Below are 17,697 nucleotides of genomic sequence, written 5' to 3'. Positions count from 1 at the left end.
TGACACTACTAATCTGATAACAGCTAACAAGTAATTTTAGAGAAAAGGATGTGGCTGTGGAACAGGTAGGGGGATATGTAACTGGAGTTAATCTTTCCAGTTCATGCCGCAATCTACTAGTAACAGTTGAAACTAAGAACTTAGAGGCTGATTTTACGTGACAATACGGCTGGTTGTTATTAGAATTTGCTTTGTAACTGTGAGAACGGAAATTTCTTACTACAAGGGTATGAAACTTTTAGAGATAAGAACTCTTGATTTGATGTTCAGGAGTGTATCGGGTACTAATTTAATAACTTAATATAACTTGTAGAGCCTTCGTGTGGCGTTTAGTTGATTGTTTTATTTGTTTGTTACAAAAAATTCATTCCCGGAATGGGCAACGCCAGGTTATATATGGAAGGGGTTAGGCACCTGTTTGGCTTCCAAGTATTCCATAACTCCCTCCCATGATTAGATGGCTGTTTAAATGATATTTATGGTTTTCAAAGCCGTTTTATGTATTTCAAACAATTCATGGAAGGAGGGAATTAGTACATTAGATATTAAAAGAGTAATTTATTGTTTTAGTTTCGTATTACTTTCATTCGTCTTAAAAAGCCACCATGTGTAAAATAAGGATATAACTTTAATTTGTCTTAGTACAATTACAGCTATTTTCCACTGCATTACCAATACAGTCCCCATCGTTTTGGATACAACCAGTCACAAGAAACTTGTGTCGTCAGACCAACGGCAGCGAGAGAAATTTGATTCTGAGAAAATGGCAAAAGCTATGAAACTAGTGAGAGAGAAGAAGATGGGATATATGAAAGCTGCAAAAATGGTTGATGTCATTCTGCCTACACTGTTTCGTCTGGCTAAGTCTGAAACTTCTGATAAGGATGCAGCTACAACAAAGGAATCAGAACTGTGCTACCAGCTAGTCTCGAAGAGGCGATACTAGCATGCTGCCTACACATAGAATCTCTTTTCTGTTGGTTATCAAGAAGTGACATTCGCCTGTTAGAATATGAGCTGGCTATTAGGGACTGTATCAACAATCCTTTTGATAGCAATAGGATTGCAGGAACGGACTGGATGAGAAGATTTATGAGGAGGCACAATAATATTTTATCAAATAGGAAGCCATCAGGGACATTACAGACCAGAGCTTGTGGATTCAGCCAAGAAGAAGTGTCGTAGTTCTTCGACGTTCTTGACAATCTTTCTTCAGCACAAATTCCCTGGTGAAAGAGTCTTGAATGTAGACGAAACTGATTTGCCGATCGTTCAAAGCAAAACTCCCCACATCATAGGCCATAAGGAGAAAACGCAAATAGGAGCTCTCGTCGTGACAGGAAGAGGGTGACCTATGATCATATTTCTACCCACGAGCGCTAGTGGTTCCTTCGTTCCTCCAATGATTATCTTCCCGAGGAAGAACATGAATCAGCAGTTAATGAGAGGAGCATCACCTATATCTATCTCTGCGTGTGATCCCTCTGGTTGGTACAAAACAATCTGTCCGAGCAGAGATTTGAACATGTTATTTCTAAAACCCACCCCACTAAGGAGTCCCCTGTGCTTCTCATCCTAGATGGCGATTACAGTAACACCAAAAACAGTGAGGTAACTGGACGGCTAAAAGTCATCATGTTCATCTAGTTAGCTACCTTCGTCACTGCAACACAACATCCAGCCACTGGATAAAACATTTATGGAACCGCTGAAGACCTACTACAGCGAAGAAATCCGGCAATGGCTACAAACACACGACAGTGCCCTAAGACCACTTGATGTTGCAGAACTTTTTAGCTGAGCTTATCTAAAAGATCAGAACTTTGAAATCGCAGTCAACGGGTTCAGAGTCACGGGAATTTTCCCGTCCAGTAGAAATATGTACAGCAATCATGACTTAAGTGCTGCAAACGACGAAAGTCTCGAGAATAGAGGTACCCAACGTCCTGTTGAGCAATAAAGTCAGGTGGTCAGAAGGCGCTGAGTGAGAATGAAACTAAAGCAGGTTAGTAGAATTTAGAAACTGTCTATTAAAACAAAGCATAGATTTTCTATTCTACAAACCTCAACCTATAGTTCATAAATAAACAAACAGCATTTTCCTTAGCCAGGGTTATCTAGTGTTCTAGTTACTGTGAGTCCCTAAGAGTTTTCACCTGCACCGCAAAGGAAGAAGACATCAAATCGCTGGAGGCCAAAAGGTTCAGCTCAGGTCTTGATATATTACTTCCATAAAAAGAATCTGAAAGTCTCACTCAAAGAAAGAAGATCTAATCGCCCATCAACGTCTACCAGAAACGATCGTAGGACAAAGAAAATGTCAAAGGAGTTTGAAAAGACGATAGAGCTCAAAGCTACTGATTTTAGTAATTCAGACATAATGGAACTGCAAGACTCTACTGATGAAGAGGGGGTCGGAATGCACTCTGAACCAGGAAGTTAAGATACATAATGCGTGTTTTGTGGGGCAATATTTTCCGATGATCTTACGAGGGAAACTTGAGTACAAAGTACACTTAGTTGACTATGGTCATGAGATACCTACAAACATCGTGTCAGACCTCCTTTTTGCCTGGCGTATTATAGCAACTCGAAGTGGCATGGACTCAACAAGTCGTTGGATGTCCCCCGCAGAAATATTGAGCCATGCTGACTCTATAGCCATCCATAATTGCGAAGGTATCCGCCCGTGGTAGTTCACTGGTCACCGCGACGGAATGTCATACCTAACGGCCCGGGTTCGATTCCCACCTGGATCGGAGATTTTCTCCACTCAGGGACTGGGTGTTGTGTTGTCCTTATCATCGTCATTTCATCCCCATCGACACGGAAGTCGCCTAAGTGGTGTCAACCCGAAAGACTTGCACCAGGCGAACGGTCTACCCGACGGGAGGCCCTAGCCACACGGCATTTACATTTCCATTGCGATGGTGTTGCCGGTGCAAGATGTTGTGCACGAACCGAACTCTCGATTATGTCTCATAAACGTTTGAAGGGATTCATGTTGTGCGATCTGGGGGGCCAAACCATTCGCTCGACTTTTGCATAATGTTCTTCAAACAAGTCGCGAACAACTGTGGTTTGGTGACATGACTACTTTGTTTGGGAACATGAAGTCTATGAATGCCTGAAAATGGTCTCCAGTTAGCAGCACATAACCATTTCCTATCAACGATCGGTTCTGTTGGTCCAAAGGACTCAGTTTATTCCACGCAAACACAGGCCACACCATTGTGGAGCTACCACCAACTTGCACAGTGCCCAGTTGACAACTTGGGTCCATGGTTTCGTGGGATCTGCGCCAAAATGTAGCCCTACCATCAGCTCTTACCAACTGAAATCAGTACTCATCTGCCCAGGCCACGGTTTTCCAGTCGTCTACGGTACAACCGATATGGTCACGAGCCCAGAAGAGGCGCTGCAGGCGATGTCGTGCTCGTAGCAAAGGCACACGAGTCGGGAGTCAGCTGCCATATTATACTAACGCAAAATTTCGCCGCACTGTCCTAATACGTTCATCGTACCTCCACATTAATTTATGTGGTTATTCCACACAGTGTTGCTTGTCTGTTAGCACTAACAACTCTACGCAACCGCCGCAGCTCTCCATTGTTAAGTGAAGGCCGTCGGGCACTGTGTCGTTCGTGGTAGGAGGTAACGCCTGAAATTTGGTATTATCGGCACACTCTTGGCGCTGTGGATGACGGAATATTGAATTCACTAACGATTTCCGAGATGGAATGTCCCATGCGTCTAGCTAGAACTGCCATTCCGCGTTCAAGGTCTGTTAATTCCCGTCTTGCGGCCGTAATTACATCAGATTCCTTTCCAAATGAATCATCACCTGAGTACAAATTGCAGCTTCGCCAATGCATTGCCCTTTTATACTCTGTATAAGCGAAAGTACCACATCTGTGTATGTGCATATCGCTATTGTATGACTTTTGTCACCTCAATCTATACCACCCGAAATGTGGGCCCATGAAGTGTGTTCTGGCTGTGATGACGATCAGTATAATTGTGATTTTTATGACTGGGAAAACACTTCATTGAATACTGCTTCCACTATTCCACATCCCCGTCGCTATTGCATGTCACACAACATTTATCTTTTTTCTGCTTTTTAAACTTACTTATACACCTTATTTCTGAATTACATAAATTTTTGAAGTGAATGAAATAGATTAATATCCAGTACGTCTATGTTAAGGCCCTTTATTTTGGATATATTTCTTACGAGTTATTTATATACCGGGTGATCAAAACGTGAGAATAAATCTGAAAACTTAATAACCCACGGAATAATGCAGATAGAGAGGTAAAAATTGACACATATTCTTGGAATGACATGGGGTTTTATTAGAACCACCCCATATTGCTAGACGCGTGAAAGATCGCTTGCGCGCGTCGTTTGGTGATGATCGTGTGCTTAGCCGCCACTTTCGTCATGCTTGGCCTCCCAGGTCCCCAAACCTAGGTCCGTGCGATTATTGGTTTTGGTGTTACCTGAAGTCACAAGTGTATCGTGGTCGACCGACATCTCTAGGGATGCTGAAAAACAACATCCGACGCCAATGCCTCACCATAACTCCGGACATGCTTTACAGTGCTGTTCACAACATTATTCCTCGACTACAGCTGTTGTTGAGGAATGATGGTGGACATATTGAGCATTTCCTGTAAAGAACATCATCTTTTACTTTGTCTTACTTTGTTATGCTAATTATTGCTAGTCTGATCACATGAAGCGCCATCTGTCCCACATTTTTTGAACTTTTGTATTTTTTGGTTCTAATAAAACCCTGTGTCATTCCAAGCATGTGTGTCAATTTGTACCTCTCTATCTACGTTATTCCGTGATTTATTCAGTTTTCAAATTTATACTGACTTTTTTATCACCCTGTAAAACAAAACAGCATTGCATTACTCCCTCCTCTCCTCTACATTGTAGCCACTTTCCCATGGTCCACAATATTGAACTGAAACAGTGTGGAACAGTTACAATCAAGGATATAAAGTTGTATGTAAATACAGCAGTGTTGTAAAAGTTTAAATAAATATTGTCGTGTTTTGGCCTTGTAATAAATGTTGAAGTGTCTGTGCCACCTTGTTCACCTATGGATACAACAGAAAATGTTAACCATGTAACAGTATTTTGTGCCCATCTGTGTGCTATTATCTGTCGGAAACCTCGTTTGCGTATCTGGAACCGATCACGAAATAAAAACTGTGTTACGTCTTACTCTACTCAGCCGCTATACTTGCACAGTAGCTGGAAAGAACGCAGCAAACACTGTGCACTGCATAATACGGTTTGCAATACATACAGAAGAAGCGGCCTGGGTTTCTAGGGTCTTCGATCTCAGTCTGGGATGGACTGTTGGTAGCTAGCGGGTAACACTCTACAGCGGCAGGGGCGAGGGTGGGGGAATGCGGGCGTGGCGTGGCGTGGCGGAGCTGGGAACTACGGGGACTACAGTTCGACGTGTGCTCCACACTTACATCAGCGAGGAGGACGTTTGCTGGATCTTCTCTGTGGCTTTGGGAGTTTCTTCCACTTTGGCGCTAACGTCCAAAGACAGAGACAAGCGGAACGTGAAACGGAGAAAGAAAGTCTGTGAAGGAACGACACATCACACAAACCAACACAAAAACACAAATTAGGTAAGGACACAAAACATTCGTAAACAACACAGCCTTCTTGTGCAAAACATATACGGTAAGTATTCACAAACAGTTCCACATTCACTGGGGTTAAAACAACAATTATGGCAGGGGCAACACACTTGTATTGAACTGTTCTACTGAGACAACACATACACATATACAAAGAGATGCAGGTATACACACAGATGCAGGGCATGACACTATTTTAAACAAAAGGTTAAATGATTAGCAATGCAGTTTATGCAATATTGTGCAATAGGTTAGTTTAGGAACAGTTTTTATATTTATATAGTACAACGGTCTCTTTATTTTCTCCCAAAATTTCTATTATTGTTATCCTGTTGCTTTTGTTTTTCAAATTATAAACACAGAAATCTTAGCAACTGAAGGACTAAAAACGTACCTCGACAATAATTTACACTGAAGTATTACCAATGAATTGGCTCTGAATGCATCGGTCGCCGTGTGTTATAAGTAATATTTACGACAGAATCAGGCTAGAGATTAAACGGAACGCAGAATAAAACAGAAATGATGTAACATGCATGTTGTGAATATCGGAAGTAAATGACAGTAAACAGAAGTACAGCTGCATCCGAAATTGAGTTACGTTGTTTACACCCATTGCATTACATGACGTTGCACTGAGAGATGTAAAATATTTTGTACATACATTTCAGAAGTGGGCACTGGCGGAAAAGACTGACGAACTGTACGGTGCAATTTTCTTCCTGTCGCGCTTGTGTCTCAGTGTTTAAATGCTAGACCACATTTTAAAAAGTGTGGGTTTCGATGCCCAGTGAGTCATAGGGTTGGGAGTCCGCGTTAGACTGTAGGTCCTTCAACTTGTTGGCTTAAGTGAATTCAAACAACGGAGGAAGGGATACTGACTCTATTAGGAACATTCCTACTAATACAATATGTATTTCAAACAAACCTTCAGATCGATTACAGCTTTACCTTGACATGTTACGAGGATTGGTAGATCAGTGCTGAAAACTGAAAACGCTTCACCCGATATTGTCGTCGTTGGCGACAACTCAACATCACTTGTTGGGTAATGTTATTGGCTCTGAGCACTATGGGACTCAACTGCTGAGGTCATTAGTCCCCTAGAACTTAGAACTAGTTAAACCTAACTAACCTAAGGACATCACAAACATCCATGCCCGAGGCAGGATTCGAACCTGCGACCGTAGCGATCTTGCGGTTCCAGACTGCAGCGCATTTAACCGCACGGCCACTTCGGCCGGCTGGTAATGTTATTTTAAGCATAAAGTACACCACAGGAGTGCGACTAAAGCGATCACCAAGCAGAAAATTTAATAGAAAACAATGAAAAACCTCCTGATGTTTACGCAACAATGAGAAAGTAAAACATGTGTTACCATATGACAGCAGTATAGGAAAAGTCGTGCTGCAGTCTACGTTGTCACAGAATTTCCGAGGAGTGGTGTCAGAACACCAATGACACGACTCCAGCGTTGTCAGATTTCCAGGTAGAAAATATCAATTAACAGCGGAAATAGCTCATTTTTGGTAAGTAACAATCAAGTCCCAATGCTACAGTTATTTCTAAATTTTGCTTTTTTGTGACTTTTTGTACCCTTTAGATAAATTTATGATTTCTATAACCGTAAGATACAGGAAATACGTGTTGATGTGAAGTCATACGCCATTAGACAACAAACCAGTCGCATTTAAATATGACGTAGTTAAAAGAAGAAATACAAGACCTCGAACGTAATGCTCTCACTGGCTGGGGTATCTGGATGATAAGCACTGCAGTCTCAAAGCTGTTCAATATATACATGGAAACTTATTCTTTAGGTCCATTCGTATCAAATATTAGATTAGAAATATGTGTTAGTGCAATTGAACATGCGTGCAACGACTAGGTTCAGTGGAATCACATTTTAATTTTACAAAGCCTACATCTTAGGCTGATTATAGCGTCACATTTGTTCTTGTACCTGTACGGCGGTCCATGATTTGTCGGTCCATGTCCTATACTTGGAAGATCTTTACAGTGCCACCGGAACCGAGTAAGATAGCGTAATGGTATCGATTTCAAGGGGACGGTGGTTAAATGCCATGCTCAGTCACCCATATTTCGGTTTCCCGTAGTTTCTCAAATCGATTAACGCAAACGTTGGGACGATTCTTATGAAAAGGACATGCCAAATTCTTTCCTCAATCTGTGCTTGAGCTATATCACAAATATTCTCGTCATTGACAGGAAAGTAAATCTTAATCTATCTTTCTGTATGCGCCAGCCTTGTTCTCGAACGCATATGCACATAGAATGTTCATGGCTTCGTTGCAAGTATGTGGGTCTGTTGGTTGAGTGGGTATGTGTTGTTTTTTTGTGTTTCCTTGCTTGTACATGTGCACATATTTTGGGTTGTTTAAGGCGTATGTGTGTGTGTGTGTGTGTGTGTGTGTGTGTGTGTGTGTGTGTGTGTGTGTGTGCATGTTATTAATATTTTGAACAAGTGTGTTTTCATATGTGAGTGCCTATTTTTCTGTGAAAGAGGAGAAATGTGGTGAGATTATAAGGTTCGCTGACGGTATGTAAAATGGGCGACTGTGTAGTGTGGAAGTACATGAATTCGAATAAAGAAGTCTCATTCATGAATATGTTTTCTCCTACGGAAGAGAATGTTACCGCCTTGTGTGTGGAACCTGCGGAAGAAAACTGTGTGTATCAGTTAAGAAAATATTTATGTAATATGATTTTTATAGCAGGAAAGAATGACGAAAACTACCAAATTTGTAGGTTGCGATATGGAAAAATGGCCCATTACCCCTAATGCAATAGTAATATGAAGAAATAATGAATTACTTGTAAAATTCAAGGAAAGATAAAAAGTGAAGCAAATAGCAAATGTAAAAGAAATTTTCATGAGTGAATTTTTTTCCATCATCTTTTTTCTTGTCGTTCTCATGCAAATGTGACAGATTTACGCTATCTTGGATTTTTTCATAGCATATATGTGCTTACATTTTTTTCCACAAGAAATCTGGCAACATTGCTGTGACGTATGGGTTTGCCTCACGCCCCAGAAATATGGCAACGATTTAGACTACAGCCAAACCCTGCAAACGTAACTACTCATGACAAACCTGCTTCACACAAATGCAATGACTTTTTGTTAAACTGGAGTAATACTTGTAGAAAGCGCACTGTGGAGAAACTGTGCCTAATAGATGACGCTGATACAGACAGTCGAACTGATTAAGTTTTGTTGAGAATGTGCCAAATACAGGAAAACCAATGAAGAAATGATGAAGAAAACTAACCTTTTTGTATCATCAATTTGAAAGTGGCTGTATCTTTTGCAACATTGCATCGTCAAAAAGTGAATGATATTTACATATGATTTCTTTACAAAGTTCGATTATCGCAGCAAACAGTGGTTTATCTCCGTCTTACTTCCTTGTTGAAATCGAGTAATTAATAATTTAATTCGATAAAAAAATGCTGCACAACCTATGGACAAGAGTTTCGGACAGCCTGTAGGTACCTGCGACCGACTCTGACAGAAATCCACACCAGAATAACTTGAGCCCACGTTTTATATTCATCCCTGTACCTACAACAGAACCACCTGAAGTAGCATCATGAAACCATAGCACAACAAAGAAATTGTAGTTATTTAGTTCGTTACAGTGATGTCTATCTGAAGTAGATGTCGAACTCCAGTCGTCTAAACGTGCCGGCCAAATAATTTCGTAATTCTCATCTTGTTCAACTACAGCATGGGGACCACGAACTGCTACTATAACGTCAACGAAAGAACTTTCTGTCTCTGAGCCCATATGAGCCTGTTACATGACATATGAACCATATCTGGAGAACTAAAACATGAACTGTTTCAAGACAAGTAGAAAAACTGGTGATACTTCTGCTGTGTAATTTAAAACATTTCGTGTAACCAGGACATCGAAAAGATGACCAGAAAACTGATTCTACTTTATTTCACTTCTTCTGTATTTACAGAATCCAGTGTAGTGCAAAAGAACGCCATAAGCTGCAGCATACGTCAATTAATTACGTGCATTATTAGCCAAGCCTTTAAACAAACGCAATTCGTAAAATCAAGTGTTGTAAACAATGCAGACGCCGCTTGAATCATGTTGGTATCGTGTTCTGAGACAGCCACGGCTGATAACATATAGTATGAATAAAGCGAATATTCATCACGTATAAAGTGATACTAAAACTTCGAAGGAACTCACATCTCAAGTTAAAGCGTAATATAGTTTACACATTTGGAATCTAAAGCAATGAGTGTCCTACTAACATCTCCGTTGCCAGGAAAATTATCTGCACTTATGTTGCCTATTTTGACAACACAGATACGTGCACGATGTGACAGATAAATGATTTCGGGTAAAGCGTTGCAGATGCCTGTCAGTTTCCAGCAAGGATACGCAGAGAAGGTGCAAAACACATGAAATATTTCTGAAGCACTAAATTTTCCGCTATTGTTTTCTGAGAGAAAACAAAAAGAAAGATAGTAAAGTCTGTAAGATTCGTGAAGATAACAATTCTTCAGGTTATGCAGCGTCTTCTAATGAAGTATTGTAGTCTCTTCCTGATCTTATATTCTGTACCTAGGCCACTCTTATAGTTCACGACTTAATCTGAAATGGGGAAATAATTTCAGGTTATGAACGGACCGATGGAAATTATTTGCCTTACTACAACATGGCAGCTGATAGGTATCCGCAGGAACGCTATGCAGGGTGATTTTTTCCACCGTGTACAAACTCTAGGGATTGATAGATCGGAACAAAAAAGTTTAATGAACTTACATCCGAAAATGGATAGTTTCGATGCTAGATACCATTTATTCAATCACATTTTGTTACAGAGACTGCAGTCTAATACGGGCTGAACCATGGAGCCACAATTACAGTATGAATGGTTTCCTCCTAGAGGGTGTTACTGTTCCTCATACGTAATGCCCTAGCGCCGTCCTGCCATAGTAGTTGGTAATGTTGTGTCCAATTCACTTCTCTTGCTGACTCAACTTGTAGTGGATGTCATACAGCGTTGTACACAATTGTTCCATGTTCGAATCGAGAGCTTGTGTTGGCGTGGTGTTTACTTACGTAAAGGCAAATGGCAACGGGCGACGGCAGCAAAGTTCTCTGCCGACAACAACCACAGCATACAATGTTTGCAACAGTTTTTCGCCGTTTGTCTGAGACAGAGTCGTTTCAGGAAGCAGGAAATCATGAAGGAAGTACCAGAAATGTGGAAAGCGACCGCCATGTAAGTACCAGGCAGTTGGTCCGCCAGTACAGGGGGAGCCAGACCATCGTGTGGAACATTCTCAATGACAATTGCTACTACACGTATCACTTACAGCGTGAGCAGAGATTACTAGAGACAGACTTCCTACAGTGGAAGCAGTTTTGTCACTGGTTTCTTCACCAGGCAACCACGATTCCGGGATTTTCGCCATCCATCCTATTTACAGATGAGGCTACCTTTACGCGGAATGGTATCTTCAGTTTTCATAACAGTCATCTGTGGTATAGTGACAGGGAATCATCAGCATCGGTGCATGAATTCGTGTGATGGGATAATTGGCGACCGTATTTTGGAACCAGTCTCCCTTCCAAGCAACCTAACAGGACAGAACAATCGGCGCTTCTAGCGGGTGACTTCACCTTTCCTGCTGGAAGAAGTGCCATTGGTGATTCGAAGGGTTAGTGGTTGATGCATGATGGTGCTCCAGCCAATTCGCCGTGTCGTCTCTGATGGACGGATCGGACGAGGGAGTCCAGTTGCAAGGGCTGCTGATTCACCGGATCTCAACGCGTACGATTTCTGGTTATGGGACATCTCAAAACTTTCGTGTATACAGAGCTCATTCCAGATGTGGAGACACTGGAGCAGCGTTTTCATGCTGCCTTTGACACCGTTCGGATGCAGCCTGGCCGATGTGAACTTGTGAGACAGAACATGCTATGGCGCGTAGAGTCATGCGTTGAGGCACACGGAAACCACTTTCTACACATACTGTACCTGTGGCTGCAAGTTACAGCGCGTATTAAACCGCAGTGTCGGTAAGAATGTATGATTGAATAAATGGTCTCTATCTTGGAAACCGTGTATTTCCGGACCTAAGTTCATTAGATCTTTTCTGTTCCGCATCCTCTCGTCCATCATTCCCTAGAGTTTGTACACGGTGGAAATTATCATCCTATATTTATGTAATCAGAGACCGGAGTTCCACATCCCGCTGGTATGGTCATTGTTGGTTGTTTACTTAATTACATTCAGTATATCATATTCACGTTAGGATGTGGAACGCGTATTTGGCTCTACGATCTTTTCGATATTCCAACCAAGGATACGACAAACTTCGCTAAGACAAAGATAGCAAGATACTCACAGACAGAGATATGCCTGTATATGCAGCGATAAGCGACTGTTGTAGGTAAATATCGTACATTTTTGGAGATGGGTTGTTGCAGAAGATACAGCTCTCTCTCTCTCCGCCCAAACAGGCCTCGAAAGGCCTAATGATATCGACCGGGCGCCGTCTCATCCTCAGACGATAGACGCCAGCGGAAGATGCAGCCACCTTCCAAATTGCCTCCGAACATAATGTGTAGATCGCCGAGAATTCGAAGTAGAGACAATGAAAGAGATGTACGTTAGAATATTCAACTAGGCTAAAAATATTGTAGAGTGGAATTCGTATAATTTACTGTCCTCAGTATAGCAGTTAATTTATCATTTTTATCATTATTCGTTGTCGTAAATCGGCACATGTTATGAACGTTTATGAAGCACTGTATTTGAGAAGAGTTCTTGGCATTTGTTAAAGCTGTGAATAAACTGATGTAACTGAGGGTGATCTCAAAACTGCAACCCTCGAAGAGGCTGTAGTGGGGCTGGGAGAACGGGGCGGGGTGCGAGCTGTTGTAGATACGTACGAGGGCGGGCTGGGCAGCGGCACCTGGTGGATCTTCCACGTGGCCACCGACATGGAGTGCTCGTCGGCGGCGTAGCAGCGCCACAGGCTCTGGATGAGGGTGGCTGCGGGCTGCCGCCGGCGGATCATGTGCTTTTGCCGCTGCTGCTGCTGCACCTTGAGCGCGAAGCCCGAGCCCAGGATGCCCTGCGGACACAGCGCGCAATCACCAGCTACGACAACCTGCAATAAACGTCTCCAGCACGCTTCATTCAGTAAATAAAATGGCATGATGAGCCAAACTATGTTGACCATAACCTTGTGGCACACTAGAAAGGTGATGCGGTAAGGAGTAAACAGTGAAGAGCCAAAGAAACTGGCACACTTGCCTAATATCATGTAGGGCCCCCGCAAGCACGCGGAAGTGGTGCTACACGACGTGGCATTGACTCCAATGATGTCTGAAGTAGTGGTGAAGGGAACTGACGTCCTGAATCCTGCAGGGCTCTACATAATTCCGTAAGAGTACGAAGGGATGGAGATCTCTTCTGAATAGCACGTTGCAAGGCATCTCAGATATGCTCAATAATGTTCATGTCTGGGAACTTTGGTGGTCAGAGGAAGTGTTTAAACTCAGAAGTGTGTTTCCGGAGGCATTATGTACCAATTCTGGACGTTTGGGTTGTCGCGTTGTCCTGCTAGAATCGCCCAAGTCTTTCGGAATGCACAGTGGCTGTGAATGGATGCAGGTCAGCAGATAGGATGCTTAAGTACGTGTCACCTGTCAGAGTCGTATCTATTAGACCTATCAGCGATCCGATATCGCTCCAACTACACACGCCCCACACCATCACAGATCCTCCACTAGCTTGAAAAGTCCCCTGCTGACATGCAATGTCCATCGGTTCATTGGGCTGTTTTCATTCCCGTACAGGTCTATCCGCTCGATACAATTTGAAACGAGACTCGTCCGACCAGCCAACATGTTTCCAGTCATCGACAATACAATACCGGCATTGACAGGCCCAGGCGAGGCATAAAGCTTTGTGTCGTGTAGTCACAAAGCTTTATGCCTCGCCTGGGCCTGTCAATGCCGGTATTGTATTGTCGATGACTGGAAACATGTTGGCTGGTCGGACGAGGCATAAAGCTTTGTGTCGTGTAGTCTACCTCAGGGAGTCACACCTAGTGATACGTGGCTGGCGACCACGGGGCCCCGAGCTGAGTCCTGGCATTGCTTCCACTTACTTATGCCAGGCTCCTCACTCTTATCTTTCCTATCTGGCCACCCTCGGCCAGCTCTTGTTCTTTTCCGACCCTGACGCTATTAGGTTTCGAGGGCTAGGGGTCTTTCATTTTCCAACCTATACTTCTCATGCAGCGTCTGACCCGGAGCGGGCGGCTGCAAAAGGCGTCTGTATCCCATGTTAGGGGCGGCCTCCAGAACTGCGGAAGGCAACGGAATACCACCGCAGATTATCTTCCCTGCATAATGCAGTCTCCATTTTATGCACAAAAAATGGCTTCCTCTCATGTTAAATCAGTGTCCGGAGGTAAAATAGTCCCCCATTCGGATCTCCGGGGGGGACAACTTGAAAGGAGGCAAAAAATCAAAACGAGAATTGGTACTTGGAATGTGAGAACTCTGCTACAAGCAGGAAAACTAGAAAACCTTAAAAGAGAGATGGAAAAGAATCATATGGACCTCGTAGGAGTTGCTGAAGTAAGATGGAATGGACATGGAGAGTTGCAGTCAGATGAATATGTATTCTACTACTCAGGAGGAGAAGTAAAAGGAATTAATGGAGTAGGAATGATTATGACAAAGGAATTGGCTAAATGTGTGGAATATGTAGAGTATGCAAATGACCGGGTTATTGGTGTGAGGCTGAAAGGAGCACAAAAAGATTTACTGATTGTCCAGGTGTATATGCCAACTTCAGAACATGATGACCAAATTGTAGAGGAAACGTACAATGTAATAGAGAGAATAATGGACGAAAATAAAAAATGCTGCAAAATAGTAATGGGAGACTGGAACGCCATTGTGGGAGAAGGGAAAGAGGGAAACATAGTAGGCAGTCATGGTCTTGGAAAGAGAAATGACAGAGGTGAATGGTTAATTGACTTCTGCAGGGAAAGGCAGCTGATAGTGGCAAACACATGGTTCAAGAACGATAAGAGGAGGCTCTACACTTGGAAATCACCAGGGGATAAATATAGAAACCAAATCGATTTTATACTGGTAGAAGAAAGATACAGGAATGGAATCAAGAAGGTGCACACATTACCAGGTGCAGATATTAATAGTGACCACAACTTACTTATGGCAGAAATAGAAATAAGAATGAAAAAACTGAAAAAGGCGACAATGGTGAAGAAATGGGATCTAGAGAAGATAAGGTCCAACAAAGAACAAATTACAGAAATGCTGTCTCGGGACTTTCTAAACACATTACGAGACAAAGAAGCACCTGATAAGGCCAACGAGTACTGGAATATGCTGAAAGAAGGAATCATTAAAGCAGGACAGCAAAATATACTATATGTAAAAGGGAAAAGGTCAAAAAAACCATGGGTCACACAAGAAATGATTTCCAAGATGGAGGAGAGAAGAAAATTGAAAAACAAGAACACTGAAGATGCAAGAAAGATATACCGAAGGTTAAATAACGAACTGCGAAGAGAAACAGAGCAGGCTAGGAAAAAATGGCTAAAAGAGGAATGTGATGAAATTGAAGAACTGGACAGGAAAGGAAGATACGACTTACTATACAACAGAGTAAAGACTATGACATGGGAACAAAACAGAGCAGGAAGTGCTACTATGGAAATTTTGAGTAAAGACGAAGAGGTAGTGTATAAAGATCGTGACGATGTCCTCCAGAGATGGGAAGAATATATAAAAGAGCTATATGACACAAATAGCAAACCAGAAACTCTGGAACTTGAATCACACAACAGTGTAAGTGATGAAGAGAAAGGACCGACCATCATAATGGAAGAAGTAAAGTCTGCTATTGCTGCAATGAAAAATGGCAAAGCAGCAGGTACAGATACAATACCGGGAGAAATACTAAAATGCTTGAACCACAATGGAATAAGAGAAATATTGAGGTTATGTAATAAAATATATGACAGTGGTGAATGGCCTGAGGACTTTTTGACAACAGTAATGATTCCATTGCCGAAAAAACAAGGAACCAAGAAATGCAGCGAGCACAGGACAATCAGCCTCATTTCACATGCAGCCAAAGTGATGTTAAGAATAATTAATAAAAGACTTGAAAAAGTAATAGAGGAGAATCTCGGCGAGGAGCAGTTTGGCTTTAGACGGAATACGGGCACCAGAGATGCAATAGGGCTCCTACGAATCTTAGGAGAAAGGTTTATTGAAAAAGGAAGAGACCTATATATGTGCTTCATCGATTTAGAAAAGGCATTTGACAATGTGGTTTGGGACAAGCTGGCGACTATTATGAGGGAAAAGAGAGTGGACTGGAAAACCAGAAGACTTATAAACTCATTGTACCTTAATCAAAAAGTTTCAGTTAAAGTGAGAGGAGAAAGTACAAACTGGATCAGACTACGGAAAGGAGTAAGACAAGGATGCTGTTTATCACCTACTCTTTTCAACCTGTACTTGGAAAATATGATTGACCAATGCTCATTAGATGACAAAGGAGTAGAAATTGGAGGAAGAAGAGTAGGGTGCTTGAGATTTGCTGATGACATGGTCCTTCTAGCCACAGGGGAAAAAGAATTACAGGATTTGGTGGACACCATTGCAACTAACGGAAAAAAATATGGAATGAAAATTAACACAAATAAAACAAAAGTATTGGCAATAGGAGGAAATAAGGAACTAAAAATTGTGCTGAATGGAGAAAAACTAGAACAGGTGCAAAATTTTAAGTATCTTGGAAGCAGGATAGACACCGACTGGAAGTGCACCACAGAAATTAAAACAAGGATAGCAATGGCAAAAGAGGCGTTTTATAAGAAAAGGAGAATCTTCTGCAGCGGTATGGACAGAGAACTAAGAAAGAGAGTCATAAAATGTCTTGTATGGAGTGTTCTTCTATATGGCGCTGAAACATGGACTATGAGGAAAAAAGACAGAGAAAGGCTGGAGGCTTTTGAGATCTGGACATGGCGGAAGATGGAATGAATAAGTTGGATGGACAGAGTAAAAAATGAAGAGGTACTGAGAAGAGTGGGAGAGAAAAGGCAGTTACTAGATGTAATAAAGAGAAGAAAAAGAAATTGGATTGGGCATATATTAAGAAAAAATGACGGACTGATAAAAACAGTTTTAGAAGGTTATGTAGAAGGGAAAAGGAAACGAGGAAGGAAGAGATTCCAGATACTGGATGACATGATGGACGGTACAACATACAGCAGCCTTAAGAAGGAAGCAATGGATCGCAGAAAATGGAGAGGCAAAGGACCTGCTAATATAGCAGATAACTGATGATGATGTCGTGTAGTCATTGAGGGTACACGAGTGGGCCTTCGGCGACGAGAGCCCATATCGATGATGTTTCGATTAATGGTTCGCACGCTGACACTTGTTGATGGCCCAGCATTAAAATCTGCAGCAATTTGCGGAAGGGTTTCACTTCTGTCACTTTGAACGGTTGTCTTCAGTCGTCGTCGGCACCGTTCTTGCAGGACCTTCTTTCGGCCGCAGCGATGCCGGAGATTTGATGTTTTACCTGATTACTGATATTGACGGTACACTCGTGAAATGGTCATACGGAAAAATCCTCGCTTCATCGCTACCTCGGAGACGCTGCGTCCCACTGCTCGTGCGACGACTGTAACACCACGTTCAAACTCAAATATTGATAACCTGTCATTGTAGCAGTAGTAACCAATCTAACAACTGCGCTAGACACCTGTTGTCTTATGTAGGCGTTGCCGACCGGAGCGCCGTATTCTGCTTATATACATATCTCTATATTTAAATATGCATGCCTATACCAGTTTCTTTGGTGCTTTAATGTATAAGCGGAGCAGGTTACTGTGTCTCGGAGCCTGGGAACAAGCATCTCAAAAATGGCGAACCTAATCGCCAGTTCCCCTGTTA

At 42.3% G+C, this 17,697-nt stretch overlaps 1 protein-coding gene across 1 annotated transcript in view; it reads right to left on the bottom strand.

Moving 5' to 3' along the window:
* The window catches only part of LOC126473146 (potassium voltage-gated channel subfamily KQT member 1-like), a 1,059,334-nt gene that overhangs the window by 269,866 nt on the left and 771,771 nt on the right, over positions 1–17,697 (bottom strand). The window contains exon 7 of the mRNA XM_050100004.1: positions 12,628–12,812. Coding sequence (XP_049955961.1) covers positions 12,628–12,812 — 185 coding nt within the window. The remainder of the gene's footprint in view (positions 1–12,627; positions 12,813–17,697) is intronic.

This window comes from Schistocerca serialis, chromosome 4 (genome assembly GCF_023864345.2).
Source record: "Schistocerca serialis cubense isolate TAMUIC-IGC-003099 chromosome 4, iqSchSeri2.2, whole genome shotgun sequence".
NCBI classification, from domain to species: Eukaryota; Metazoa; Arthropoda; class Insecta; order Orthoptera; family Acrididae; genus Schistocerca; species Schistocerca serialis.
Note: the sequence above shows the minus strand (reverse complement) of the source record. Positions and strands in the feature narration are given on the sequence as shown.